This window comes from Anguilla anguilla, chromosome 5 (genome assembly GCF_013347855.1).
Source record: "Anguilla anguilla isolate fAngAng1 chromosome 5, fAngAng1.pri, whole genome shotgun sequence".
Taxonomy (NCBI): Eukaryota; Metazoa; Chordata; class Actinopteri; order Anguilliformes; family Anguillidae; genus Anguilla; species Anguilla anguilla.
The window spans coordinates 20,084,567-20,100,396 of NC_049205.1; the positions used below are offsets into that span (position 1 = coordinate 20,084,567).

The 15,830-nt window shown below is 44.4% G+C and overlaps 1 protein-coding gene across 3 annotated transcripts in view; it reads right to left on the minus strand.

Moving 5' to 3' along the window:
- Nucleotides 1–15,830, minus strand: part of LOC118227403 (multiple epidermal growth factor-like domains protein 11) — a 120,032-nt gene that overhangs the window by 37,576 nt on the left and 66,626 nt on the right. For all 3 annotated transcript variants that reach the window (XM_035417816.1, XM_035417815.1, XM_035417817.1), the window contains exons 6-7: nt 2,157–2,403; nt 203–323 (exon numbers count right to left, since the gene is read on the minus strand). In XM_035417816.1, coding sequence (XP_035273707.1) covers nt 203–323; nt 2,157–2,403 — 368 coding nt within the window. The remainder of the gene's footprint in view (nt 1–202; nt 324–2,156; nt 2,404–15,830) is intronic.

The following is a 15,830-nucleotide window of genomic DNA, read 5'->3' on the forward strand; positions in this document are numbered from 1 at the left end:
TGACAAGAGGCGCTCCATCAAAGACCATGCCAGCCATGTTTTATTTTAGTAATGCAATCTGAGCGTGCTCTATTTCTAACAACGTTCTGTAATTGTCAAAACAGCATGCTCTTTCTTTCCGTGATTAAATGGAGGGGAGGTGGGACTCTCTTCATTCACTCCCCCTAGTGCTCTTGAGAGTCCTGTGGGGAGGGGGTCCTACCATCCATCCTGGGGGGCAGGCGCACTCCCCGGTGATGTGGTGGCACACCCCTCCGTTCTGACATGGGCAGCGTTGCTCACACTGCGGCCCGTGGCTCCCAGCTGGGCAGCGCTCCTCACAGCTGCAGAGGCACAGGCAAGAGCACTGCACTGAGAGCAAGGCCTACAGAGCTACAGGGAGTTACGCTCACACAGAGGACACACGTTCATACACACACAGAGGACACACGTTCATAAACACACACAGAGGACACACGTTCATAAACACAGGGAGGACACACGTTCATAAACACAGGGAGGACACACGTTCATAAACACACAGAGGACACACGTTCATAAACACAGAGAGGACACACGTTCATAAAGACAGGGAGGACACACGTTCATAAACACAGGGAGGACACACGTTCATAAACACAGGGAGGACACACGTTCATAAACACACACAGAGGACACACGTTCATAAACACAGGGAGGACACACGTTCATACACACACAGAGGACACACGTTCATAAACACACAGAGGACACACGTTCATAAACACACACAGAGGACACACGTTCATAAACACAGAGAGGACACAAGTTCATAAACACAGAGAGGACACACGTTCCAAACACAGAGAGGACACACGTTCATAAACACACACACAGAGGACACACGTTCATTAACACAGAGAGGACACACGTTCATACACACACAGAGGACACACGTTCATAAACACACAGAGGACACACGTTCATACACACACAGAGGACACACGTTCATAAACACACACAGAGGACACACGTTCATAAACACAGGGAGGACACACGTTCATACACACACAGAGGACACACGTTCATACACACAGGGAGGACACACGTTCATAAACACAGGGAGGACACACGTTCATAAACACAGAGAGGACACACGTTCATAAACACAGAGGACACACATTCATACACACAGAGGACACACGTTCATAAACACACAGAGGACACACATTCATAAACACAGGGAGGACACACGTTCATAAACACACACAGAGGACACACGTTCATACACACGTTCATAAACACACAGACAAACATGCACGTACACACACACACACACACACACACACATACAGTATACACACACAGCACTGAGAGCACAGAGAACAAAGCACAGCACTCAGGACCTCACTAGGACTAATGTGACAAAAATGCACCAAAACAACACCAAGATAAGACATTAATGGCACTCAGATACAAATAAGTCTCAGACAGCACTAAGACAGCAGAGACACAATACAGACACAGAAATGAGCAGACACTCAGACAGAGCTGAGACAGGCTTTTTTTGAGGGGGTGCGGGGTTATGGAGTTTCTGACCTGCAGTCTACAAGAGGTCAAACCTCAACATACATAGCACACAGTTACACCACCACAGGTCCACAGAAAGCAAGACAGCGGCAGTATAATGAGAAGAGAACTGGACATGTAACACTTAGAGAGGTTGCAGGTTGAATTCCCCGGTGAGGCACTGCCGTTGTACCACTTAACCGTAACTATGTCAGTACATGCCCAGCTGTATAAATGGACTATATGTTAAAAATGTAAGCCCATTGCTCTGGATAACAGCGCCTGCTAAATGCCTACATGTAAATGTAAATGCTCTTATGGGAAACCGCACTGGCTTTTACAGCATTGATCAGTGGTCTGATTTACAGGCGTTAAGCGGGATACTGAGAGCAAGCAGAGATATCAGAATTGGGCTGCAGTGTATTATAATAGTTAGGGACCTGGGCTTTTAATTAAGAGGTTGCAGGTTAAATTGCAGATTCATTCTAGGTGGGAACTTGGGAATTGAGCAAATACCTTGAGCGCGGCACTTAACCTGAATTGCTCCAGTAAATATTGAGCTGCGTGAAAGGATTGTACATAAAAAAATAACGCAAGTCTACAAAATATGTAAATGTGAGGGTACTCACTAGACCCCGGTGTAGCCTGGCGCACAGAGGCACTCCCCTGTCTGGTGGTGGCAGGTGGCGCCATTGAGGCACTGGCAGGGCAGCTGGCAGGCCTTGCCGTAGTGCCCCGGCTCGCAGGTCTCCTCGCAGCGCCAGCCCTGGTAGCCGTCGGTGCAGACGCAGGCGCCCGTGATGGGGTTGCAGAGCGCCCCGTTCTGGCACTGGCATCGGTTACTGCAGTGGGCCCCCCAATAGTCATTCTGGCAACCTGCGGACACAGGAGCGAAAACTGTAAGCTGTAAGCATTCTCAGAACAAACTGCATCAGTGCGAAGGTGTAATCGTGTGACCACAGTGAAAAGGAGGCGGAAAGTCCGTGGGTCAGAAAGTAAAAGTCCTGCTATGTGTTTTTTCCACCAATGAACTCAGATTTCATTAATTATTTCAATCTCCTGGCTGAATTGTGCTAATTAGCAAATCCAGGTTGATTGAAACAAAAACACTGGGGAGGACCTCTGGTTTTGTTAATGTAATTTAACACTTGACAGCATTTGCATGCACCTTTAGATGTTAATTGGCAAGGGACAAACACAGTGCCTTCACTTCTACCTGAATGTGAGAAATATAAGGCAGCCCAGCCAAACGAGGGATGCTGTACGATCCACTTGAGGAGGCACGGCTCTGCAACAGGCACTACAGTGGTGATAATGGCAGTGTGATGAAGTGTTTGCAAGACTAGAGTGTGTTTTTCATTTAGGGCAAAATTCCAGGTTGGGGCACAGCCACTGTAGCCCGTGAATGCGGCTAGCCCTGAAAATGAGCTATAACAATGTATACGGAAAAAAAAAAACTGTTTATAAGTCAATACAGGATAAGCTTGTCAGGGTGAACAGAGAAGACACTATCTGTGTCTTTATCTGCATTTGGAAATACAACTGGAAATTCTGGCCTAATATACACTGGCATTGCAATTGCTGTGCTTCCAAAGCACTAAACTCATTTTATTTAATGGTGACATATCATTAATCATGAAGTATAACACATCATTTCCTTTTAAAGCTGTATTTTAAAAACGACACAAACTTAAATATTCAAAATGATTACCCATTATATACAACTGCATTGTGTGTGTGTGTGTGTGTGCGTGTGTGGCTAGAACCACAGAGATCAGAGACACAACCTCATCAGCAATGGAGGTTGCTTGAAACTTTGAAAGAGAAGACAAATTGAACAGTTTTAATTTTAATCGTTTATTGGCATGATTACTTGCATTACTCTATCCTTAAAAACAGGCTCTCGTTTGCAGCTATAATAATCCTGTAAGCAGGATATCATGACATCACTTTTTTTGTGTTGGATTTCTGAAAGATGCAACATACGACACTGCATAATAATAAGCTGCATGCAAAAATGCTACCCTTCTCAAATTCATTAAAAACTGTTGTCTTAATTAATGTCATAAAGAATTTTGCCTATGGCTGTCAATTACAGAGAAACTGAAAGCTATTAATCTAGAAAAGCAATAGCAGGATACATGAGGTGAAGTGTGAGGTCAAAGCAAACAGAAAAAGTTATGCCATAAAAGACAATGCCAGTGATGAGGGGGCACTGAAAGGTAAGGGTGTGGGTGAGGGGGCACTGAAAGGTAAGGGTGTGGGTGTGGGGGCACTGAAAGGTCAGGGTGAGGTGTGGGTGAGGGGGCACTGAAAGGTAAGGGTGAGGGTGAGGGGGCACTGAAAGATAAGGGTGAGGGTGTGGGGGCACTGAAAGGTGAGGGTGTGGGTGTGGGGGCACTGAAAGGTAAGGGTGAGGGTGTGGGGGCACTGAAAGGTGAGGGTGTGGGTGAGGGGGCACTGAAAGGTGAGGATATTTGTGAGGGGGCACTGAAAGATAAGGGTGAGGGGGCACTGAAAGATAAGGGTGAGGGTGTGGGGGCACTGAAAGGTGAGGGTGTGGGTGTGGGGGCACTGAAAGATAAGGGTGAGGGTGTGGGGGCACTGAAAGGTAAGGGTGAGGGGGCACTGAAAGGTAAGGGTGAGGGGGCACTGAAAGGTAAGAGTGTGGGTGTGGGGGCACTGAAAGGTCAGGGTGAGGGTGTGGGTGTGGGGGCACTGAAAGGTAAGGGTGAGGGTGTGGGGGCACTGAAAGATAAGGGTGAGGGGGCACTGAAAGATAAGGGTGAGGGTGTGGGGGCACTGAAAGGTGAGGGTGTGGGTGTGGGGGCACTGAAAGGTGAGGGTGTGGGTGTGGGGGCACTGAAAGGTAAGGGTGAGGGTGTGGGGGCACTGAAAGGTGAGGGTGTGGGTGAGGGGGCACTGAAAGGTGAGGATATTTGTGAGGGGGCACTGAAAGGTAAGCAGCAGTCTCTGGAGGCCAAAGTGGCTTCTGGCAGCCCAGATGAATTTAAACTGCTTCTGTTTAATAAATAAAGGCCTTCAGTAATGTGTTGAACAACGCATTACAATGTGTATTTCATTGTACACAAGAAATGACTCATTTTATTGTTTTCTCTTTTGGAATGAGCTGATTTTAAATGGGCTATGCATGCAATTGCAGAATGAGACATGTATTTCTGTTTTTTTGTGATTAGAAACTGTAGCTTGATTCCATTTAATGCTCACTTTTTTGTTAAATTGCAAGTTATTTTCTGCAGTAACATGGGATTCCTATGACTTAACCAACAAATGAAAAAAATAGAAAAACTATCATTGATAGATTTCGGACAGAAAAAATATCCATACACAATACATTTTCTGTGCATTTTTGTATATTGTCATTTGCAAACTGGTTGTTACACTTTACCTCTCAGTGAACATAGTTTGTCAAGGAGGGAAAAAAACAGGAAATTTCCAGCTAAGCCAATCTAGGAAAAATCTGAAAAGTAATTCCCTGACCTCTCACAAGTACCCTTTAGCTTTGTCAAGTGAGAGAGCAGGGCAGTATTGATTCTAACTTGGTGGCTGACTCTCCACAATGACGTACAGATAACACTCCCTGCTGTGCCCAAATCAATACCCCATGTGGTGTGCCTACCACCCCCCACAACCATCTCCATCTCTGTTTTCTGGTCCTCCTAACTTGGTGCTACTGTGAGATGGCAAGGGACTAATAGAAATAGAAATGAACATTTAAGTGAAACTTATTTCTTGCCAGTCACTAAGCACCACGCTCGCTGAGTGCAGGCATCATGTGCTGGAACAACATTTTCTGGAACAGTGCGTTCCATACTTGGGGGAGGGGGAATAGGGTCGGAACAAACAGGAAGTTCAGTAAGGTCTCCTGTCTCCGTGGTAGCCAGGGAGCCAGCTGAACTCAGGACTGGCATGACATTAGGATGAGTTATGTAAAAGAAGACTCATAGCTATAAGCGCCTGAATATGAGGGGAGCAACTGAATTTTCAAACATAAGTGAGTGAGTGAGTGAGTGAGTGAGTGCATGCGTGAATGAGGCTGCCTTTTCCTGCCATAAAAAACCACATGGTGAGGAGTTGGGCAGGCAGACAGACAGGCTGACAGCCAGGACCTGCTCCTGCGAGTTTGTGGATGCTGGTGTGTGTGTGTGAGTCAGAGCGTAAAGCTCCTTTAGCATGCAGATCCCTGCCTCAGCACATTGTGAGTAAACCCCATTTGCTACCCCTCTCTCCACCGCACAAAGGCCCTGTAGCTCAAAGCCAAAGCAGCCTCTTAACGGCACGTCTGTGGTGGCACTTTACTGAGGATTAAAGAGTTCAAGTAGAACCAGCAACTTCAGCTGCGTGATGCCACCAGAAACTGCTGCAGAACTGCCAGGCAATCACGCAGGATAACTTACTTTACCAAAACACTATAATGGCTTTGTTTATCACTTGAGAATACATAAAAAATAACCTTGAAAAAGACTGTCTAGGGATAACAAAAAAGGAACATACAGAAAAGGTTTTCAAACTCATTCCTGGTGGACACCTGTGTTTTCCCTCCAGCCACAATTGCAATCCTGAATTGTAACAAGCTGTTGTGGCCTTCTTAAGACCACACTACAACAAAAATGGATTTCATGAATAAGCGTCCCATATATTTACACCCCAAGACTCTTATTCAGTTAGATGGAGTTTGTGAGCCCCTTACAGAGAGAGTGAAATCGACAGCAGTGAAAAATCTGCAATAAACCGTTTGCAGAGGGAAAGTGAGGGAGATGCCGTGCAAGAGGCAATAGATCCCACAGAATCCTGAAGCACCCGGAAGCTTCCGTTGCAATCCACTTTAGATGTGGCCCTTTCTTCTGTCTCCGAGGAAGATGAAGGGCAGGCTGGTAAAGAATGGGCAGCATGCAATCAGAGAGGCAGAAGGTGGGGTGCGTGAGCCGAGCCGTGATTAGTGTGGGGGGGAAGGGGGGGGGTCCTGGGGCGTAATCCGATAGGGTGGGAACAAAACTTATCTCCGCGAAGGTCACTTCCCGCCAAGCACGATCGACAGAGAGAAAACCAAACCGGTACTGCACAAGACTGCGAGAAGCATGGTAAGAAGTTCCTCCTTACCTGGGTTTCAAGGCATCTTTAATGGGATTCGCACTGGCGGAGGCAAGACAAATACGCAGAACTGAGAATGTTTATCATGAGAAGAACACACGCTCAAACACGGGTGTTGCCAAATAACTGTCAGACGTGGCGTGACACCCCTGGGTGGAAGATGCGGCAGTTCCAGGTTTGGACCACAGTTAGCCACATGGAGGGAGAGAGAGCGCACCCAGACCAACCCGAAAACAAATAAATGAACAGCTTCACCCATCCCCCGCACGGATTCCGGGAAAAAACACTAAACTAACACGACAAACTAGAACAACAAAGACAAAAGAAAGCAAAAGAAAGCGAAAGCTTTTTAACTCCCTGCTCTTGGCTGGCCAGCTTGTCAGCTGACAAACTCCACAACTTCTCATGGGCGTTCTCTTTCTCTGTGTGCAGACAAACAAAAGCTCTCGCGTAAACTAGCTCGCTCGGCGTGTGCTCCCGGGTTTTGGCCCTGCACTGTGGAGAGGAACACGCCTTTAAACACCTGGTCTGACCCCGGTGCGTGCGTTCTCTCCACCGGCAAGTGGGGATGAGTCAAATCTGCTTCTCTGCTGGACCGAATGCCACAATTCTCCACCAGCAGAATTCAGCCGAAGGCTTGCGCCGAGACCGCTCCTTCCTAGGTTCTCGGCACCATTTATGTCACATGCCGTGTAACACCCCGAGGAGAAAAATGCGGCAGTCCCAAGTTTTCACACCAAATATGTTACACACGCTGCGTGATGAACAGAAGAGCTGGACACAGGGAGATGTGGGAATTCTGGTTTTCACTGGTCTTTTATTTAGAGAGTGAGAGAGAACGGTTTTCTCAATGTATAAAATAAATGAAGAATGCTTTGTTGTTTAATTTAAAAAAATTAAACAACAAAGGCAAAATAAATCAAACCAAAACTTCAGCTTTTCAGCCAGGAGAGAAAGAGGAGGCGTGAAGAAAACTGGGACTGCTTATCTGCTTCTCCATCATCAAGGCTGACACGGACTATTGATGAAATAGGGCTATCAAAAGCGTTTTTTCTGCCGATCCCACAAACAGTCCCATAGCCAATCACATATCTTACATGTGGCCAGCCTATTTAAAGCTGCAAAACAGCTTGTAAGTTTCAAGTACAAGTAGTGGAATGTACAGTAGCCTGTACAAATGTGAACATGACATTGCAGTTCAAGTTGAGACACTAGTTAATATGTAATCAGCAACATTAGATCAAAGCAAACATCTCACAGTATATGCAAACATAATTTACTCTAATTCCAGAATCCCGATTTGTGTGATGTCAGAACATACAGAGCACCAATTCACCTCATATGCTATAGTTATATTGTGACAACCTACATTCTATTGCCAGTTCATTGCATCTAACACAGGAAAATTCAAAAATATTTCCGTAGATTAGTAAAAAGAATCTGTCGCTTTATATTATCTGAGTTATTGTGTCACAATGTTCAGTATTCAGACTGAAAAACAAATTCCCACTGTAATATCGGAAATCAAATTTGTTGATAATAAATATGTCCTTTGGAGACAGTTGAATAAATAAATTCATGCATACTATTCACCATACTATTAATGGTACCTGCCATGCTTATGTTTAGTTATGTTCATTTAAGCAACATGCATACATGAAAATAAAAAACCTGCAGCCCCATCTTAAATTGCCAAATTTGTCTGTTGGATTAGAGTCACAAAATTGAATTTTTTTATCCATTGTAGACAATCCAGTCTTTGCGATGCTGTGTGTGATAATAGCCTAGTTAACCAAACACAAATATCTTACATAGTTGGGAAAATTTAAGTTCGCTGCCATCTACACTTTCTAAAGATCGGATTCTGGCAAGGCCGAAACGTCAAATATTTTTAACGTCAAATATTTTTACTGAGAGCAAGTACATTGCTCAATTCTTTACATATTTCCAGGCTGCACCTGCTCACAGCTGGTTTAAGCCCCCTCTTCTACCGTACAATTTGGATGGTGTCAGATTCTGTGGGATGGTCTTTCAATCTCTGTGGGCGTGAGCACAGTGATGTCACACAGAAATGTGAAAAGACTTCCATGGTAGCATACACTGATTCATCCATCGCTGGGAGTAGGATGGAGGCTCATTCCAATTGCTTACTTTTAGCTCCTTGCATCCTTTCCTTGTGTCCTTTCCTCGGTCCTTAGCTCGACCCATTCGAGGATGCAAGGAAAGGATGTGAGGACAGAGGAATCAAGGAAACGTGTAGTAGGCAAATGGAACATTCTTGTTCAATCAGGCATCAGTTTGAAGCCATGTGGCAGTTGCAGACGTGATGCTTTGAAGAGAGGCAGATCCATAGGTCAATCATTTACATGTCACGCATTCTGGAAAAAATACTTCTGCAAAGGATGGACTTGTGTTTTCTTGCTCAAGCATCCTTCAGGAAGCCTCCTAGCTCCTACAAGGAGCATTTAACAGGTTGGAATGTCCTTGAAGACCTTGATTGATTTCCGGGTCAGGTGAAAACCAAGGAGACGAGGACGGATAAATAAAAAAAACCGATTGAAATGAGCTTGAGGAGCTGAGTTTGAAGCGGCTGCTTCATTGGAACATTGGAGGAAGGGAGGATACAAAGATTGATTTCTAGGGCACGGAGGGAACAAGGTGGTAGGGGAGGAAAGGAGGATACATTTTTTGAGTATTGTGATGCACCCAATGTGTGGTGTGAGTTCCCAGTCTCAGACGCCTACTGTGGAAAGAAGCACACTTTCAAATAGTGGACTGTAACGCAATCCCGGTGTGTTTGCCTACTTAACCAGCAGTCCTGGTACTGATCCTTGCCACAAACTGTATTGTGATGTATTACAAGTATATGCCGAGCATGCCACACTTTGCCTGAAAGCAAGGGCAAGGAAATATTTTTAATGCAAGTTTTTTTATGTTACAGTATCCTCAATAAGTTTTAATGTACTTGGTCTCAGTATTGCAGCAGTGTATCCTTTCTTATGTAATGACTGACAAATATAAATACTTAAAATAAACAAACCGTGGGTCGGGACCTGCTGAAACTTATAGAGGAATCTTCAAGCAGACTTATCCTTAGACTGACTAAGGGCAACACTGAATATAATGCACAATTTAATGAAACAGAGTGGAGTGCATTCGACAACATTTCAACATCACTGCATCTTTGTCAGACCTCTACTCTGTGCAAATAAATTGTTTATTACATAAAGTGTTGCCCTGACACTGTAGGTTGGTCCATTTAAATTCCATCGCTGTACATATTTTAAGAAAGGCTATATTTTCAGAAAGAAGTGGGTCCCAGAAAGAAAAAGTATTTGCTAATTAAACAGGTCTTGGGCTGGGAAAGTTTGGGGCCCACTAGCTGAGATAAACTGAGCAACAGTGAACAGTTGTTTAGAAGCAAAGACCGCATGCACTCTGCTTTGGCACACTGGGTTCAGCAGAGGAGATTGGATGGCAGACTTGGCCAGCAGTCCTGGACGGATATTTTGCCGGCTTACCAGGACACTCATGCCGAAGAAGCCAAAATAGAAGCCGGAGGAAGAAGTCTGGATATCAACAAGCATTCCTGACCTCTGACCTGGTACGGACTTCTGGAAGAGATGTAAATGCATTGACTGCTGTGCCAAAAAAACGTCTGTCAGAAATGGATTTGTCATTCTTTGAAAAGAGGAAGGCTTCACAGATGTTTTACAGAAGACCCTGGGAATGGACATCCTCCAGAACTTCTTTGGGGAGATGCTTCTCAATGCATTACATTTTGTCGTTTACACTCATAAGAGATTCCATGGCCAGGAATGGCACGGTCTGGCTTAGATACTATGGGCTCATCCATATGCAGGAACAGCGTCTGAAAAGGATGAACCACACACCAGGCAAACTATATTCTCATTAAAGTGTGTGATTAACTGTAGTCCTCAGTCGTCACAGGTGCCAATCAGCTGCCCTTTAATCGGCCCAGTGCTCTGACTGAAAGTGTGTGAGGAAACTCCGCAGGAGAGACCAGAGGAGGGTGACAGGGCCCCCAGTGTTCCCCTGCGCCAAAGCATGTCTCTGCTGCACATCCAATCACTCATCAGGGAGGGTGCTTCCCTTCTGCAGTTTTTAATATTGCAAATAAATCATCCATTTAATTGCACATAGCCAGGTGGGGGGTTGAGAATCAATTTTCTGAACATTACTAAAGCTAGGCTGCCATAAATGATGATTTAATCACTCATGAGCAGGTCTTCAATTAAGACAGAGCAGGAAGTCATTGTGTGATCCAACTTAAGGGAGCCGGGACCTCGAAGCCACAAATACCGCAAGAAGCCATAACTCTATCTGGCTTTGCCGTTGTGAATTTCTCCAGCCGCTCCAGGCTTCTTAACAGTCTGTCATTAACTGCCTTCACGGCATCAAACCACCATCAGATCAGAAACATCTTTGGTCAGTTTGGATTTTCGTGTCCCATCGACCTATACCGGGGTTTTATCAGACAAACAAACAGCGCTCCCCTGTGCTGGGGGTTACAGACAGGGCCAGCAGACACCAGTAAAATGAGCCCACATTCCACTACGGAGCTACCCGCTACAGGACTGGATTGTGCTAAAGCTCCCTCACCTCAATAATCAATAGACTTCACCAGAGAGGGAGAAAAGGCGAGGGAGGGAAGGAGGGAAGGTCACAAGAAGCCAGAATAAGCAAAAAAAAAAAAAAAAAAAACAGAAAGAAGAGAAGGGGAAAGCTCAAAAAGATTAAGTAAAAGATTTTGGTCTCAGAATGGGAGGGGGGGGAGGGAGGGGCAGTCCTTCACCTGCTCTCACAGGTACACTCTAAGGGGGGGATGAATTAAACCAAACCTCCATTGCAGGATACATTGATTTTTATGGCTTAGCAGGAAGAGGTACAACACACAAAAAATCACCAGAGGGTATGTCAAAGCACATAATATTCTGAAGGAATGTTTAATTAGAAAAAACTGGACTTGTTCTTCGGTGTGTCATTTGCCAACAAGCTTTTACGTTTTCCACCTCAAAAAAGCAGAACTTTTAAAAAATGTGTAAAAATAATGAAACGCATCCTCAGACAAACATTTCAGGCAATGAGAATATAAATGCCCTTGCCTTTTCACTGCAACAGACTGTTTTCACAGAACTGCACTCTAACTGAATGTAAATGAAAAGAGGCCAGATTTCCACAATGGTCTTTTACTTGAGTGATCGTTACATTATTCTGTAAACCAGCCTGATAAATGCCTCTGGCCTCATTAAACCGGCTGTTGTAAAGGCCTGTCGATTCTCAACACATGAAGGTCTTCCTTTGGGGGGGGGGGGGGGGGGGGGGGGGGGGGGGGTGGCAGGAAGGTGGGCGAATGACAGTTATTACAAGCTTATTTATTAGTGCATTGACTACTGCCCACAGTTGCTACAAGAGAACCTTCTGGAAGTATCATTTGGAAGCTGATGGATGTTTTTCTAAATATACAGTAGGGGGGAGAAAAAACATGCCAATGCTAATAATTGAGAATTCTTGCTGAGTTGTGGAAAAAAAAAGAAAAAAAGGGAGACAGGAAGAAGCATGCGCCATAGTAACCACAGCCACTACAGGGAGCATCATTCATCTTGTTCCAAGTCCTCCACCCCATCCCGTGTATACCCACAGTCTTCTAGGTGGGCCAGCAAAGGGTTTCAATGCAAGACCAGGCTCCAAAAAACACCACTGAAGCTCACTAGAGAACCATGTCTCGCCCAAAATGACAGAGCTGATCTTGGGACAGTTTAGCCTTTCCTTTCTGCCCATCATCGCCATGATGAGGCACTAAAACAGAACTGAACCTGGGTCAGTCTGTCATTTGTCCTCTCATGGCACTTGCAACACACATTGCAGTACATTATCCTCATGGGGTCCATTGACAATGGATTAGCACAATCACCTGACAAATTATATAATTAGTGGTTAATTGTGACCTTCATCCATCCATCCATTATCTATACCCGCTTATCCTGAGCAGGGTCGCAGGGGGTACATTCTGCGAGAGGCAAAAATACACCCTGGACAGGCCTCCAATCTATCGCAGGGCACACACACCATTCAGAGTACACAGAGTACCTGGAGGAAAGCCACATGGACATGGGGAGAACATGCAAACTCCACAGAGAAAGGCCCTAAGCTGAGATTCCAACCCACAACATTCTTGCTGTGAGGCGACAGTGCTATCCACTGCACCACCGTGCAGCCCTGTGACCTTCATAAACATGGAGGGGAAGGAAAGTAAAAATGAATGGAATGTCAAACAAAAACAGCCTGTGATTGACTGTGCACATCAAAATCCACCCGATAGACCACGCACAGAGGAACTGAACATATTCCACACAGTTTGCAATTTGCCAATACACACACAAAGCAACAATAGATTGACAATTGCAATAAAGAAGCATCAACTATAGTCTCCTCATATGGACACCAAGAACAAGGCGAATCATCTGTCACCGTCACAACAGACGTCACCACTATTTGACTGATGGCATTTGAGAGTGCAAACACTCCACTATAAAAACCGAATGTGCATTCCTCAATAAGCTTGTAATCAACGGTGGAGAAATCCCCTCTGTAAAAAGCTTAGGCAGAAATACAAGCTGCATGCAGCTGTGATGGACATGAAACATGGCTGTGGTCACAAATGAGTCAACAGATGGCACAGACGATTATGGCTTGCACATTTTTAATCTTTTTGCCAGGAAAATCAATTACATCAGTTTGGAAAATAGTCATTGCTGGCGTACATTACTGCGGTAAATTACTGTTCATTTTCATATGGCATCAAGAAATGCCTGTTGGGCTTTGAGGTGAATTTCAACAAACTGCATTCATCACAAATAATCCAAGTTAAATTTACAAAGCCTACCAGGAATAACTCAAAAGACCTGATTCCAAATTCAGTCCATTTAACCTGTAATACCCACAATGTGGCACCGGTGAGTGGCACTTGGCCAAGCTGATAACTTCTGGGAGGTGTTAAAGAGGCGTTTAAGCATTCAGAAAATCAGAAAATTGTGCTACACAGTGCTTACGAGAACACATTAATAGTGCAAGGTCCAGACCTACCAATGCAACTCCCACCTGAGCCGTGCAAAGCAAAATGGACATTAACAATGGAACAATTGAAAATGTATTACCAAACAGTGCAGTAAAAAACAATAAATAGCCAATGTGTCAAGGAGTTCAGAGCAATTACAGAGAAACTAATAACATATTACACTGTCATGCACTGCAAAAGAAACTGTGTGTCTTTCAGCCAGCTCACAGATTCCATGAGAATGTTTGGGTTTTTGACCCCAAACAAGTCGGCACATTCGATCTGACAAAACTCCTTTTGGACTTGATTCTGGGATTTGACAAGAGCTGTTCTTTCAAACTCATCAACTCACAAATTATTCGCAGAATAGCACCGCAATAGCACTGGAGTTCTGGGACAAGGAGAGAAAATCATTCTAAATATTGCACGTTAAGCAAAAAGATACTTGTCCGTTCCAGCCAACTCTGTCGATGTAGAAAGATTCATCTCTTCCAATGAACAAGTTTACTCAAAGAATTGTACAGCAATGACAGAGGGTCCCATCTCATTGTTCCCTTGAGAATTTATTGCATTCATTTACAAAGTGTAAACATTGCAATTTAATCTAATTTCAGTTCATCCGTTTTAATCTATTTAATTTTTTAATAACCTAATCCTGCCGCAAACCATTTTTGTATGAACACCCCTCTATTTATCATTTTTGTACACATGATATAACTGCAGTATTTATGTGTGTGGGTAGATTAAAACAATAATCTAGCACTATGAAAATATACTTCTGCTGTATATCTGTATTTCTAATAACCACAATGAATGCAGTATGTGATTAGATTTAGATTAGTGTGGGAATATTTCTGTCAGTCATTGTTAAGTGGCAAGTGACTTGGACAGCTAGGGAGATGTAATGTGATTATTGCCTAATGTGTGTGATCAAAGAAGACTCTGCTTTATCCCTCATGCTGAGGGATGACTGAAATGCAGGTGAGAAAACTGCTTTGGAAAAGCCGAGGCTTGCCATAAGGCACTGAAACAGAACTGAGAGACAGTTCTGGGACAGTCTCATTTCTGTCATTGCTGCTAATTTCTCCTCTTGTGCCATTATGCACTGAGACAGGGCTGAACCTGGGTCAGTCTTTAGCTTCTCCTCTTGTGCTAGTATGCACTGACACCACTGAGCCTGGATCAGCCTTTAACTTCTCCTCTTGTGCTATTATGCTCTGGCACAGCTGATCCTGGGTCAGTCTTTAAAGGGGAATTACACTTTATAGCACTTCTGCTTCTCATGACTGATATTGTCCTTCTAATGAATGTGTCGCCCTTCACTTTTCAATTAGTTATTTCATTTTAAATGTCTAACATTATAAACAAAGACCTATGTTTTTTTTAGCGCAAGTCCACATAGTAGTACGGTTTCCGGTTTTTTCCTCTTTGATTTCGTTTCGCGGCAAAATCGAGAAGAAGCGAAGAAAGACATTCCGTTAACTTAGCGTTGAAATCGAACAAACTAACATCTGCTAGCTTTTGTTTGATGCGATATCGGTGTAATAATGAGGTGCATTGTACCCGGTTGTTATAATGCCCCCGTTAAACTTGCGTGATTCAACATTGTGTCAGACACGGCTGGATGTAATCAGACACCCCAACATAACAGCCGAAGAAGTTCGCAAACAAGGACTAAGGGTATGAGGCGACTACTTTGAAGGCACCGACTACCAAGGCGACTGTCTGAAGCCTGGAGCTGTACCCACTACCACCAGTTGCCGTTTGTCCTGGGAATAGCCTCAATCTCGGCCCGCTCCTGATTGCTCTCGCTCTCGCCCGATCAGCCTGCAAATTAGCCAGCTCTTCTTCTGTGTATTCCGGCTCAAATCGATAGGGCACAACAATCCCATGATCAAAAACAAAATTTCCTTCGTCCTCAGACATTTTCGGTTTCGCTAGCTAGTAGTCATACAACACTATTTCTACCATAGACATATATATGTATATATGTCTATGATTTCTACGACCAACCTTATGTTATTGTCTGCAGGTATGCCCACATTAGAAGTCGCGCAATGATATGCATCCTCGAGTTCGACACTAAACTGCCTGCGTCTACTATCTGCTTTTG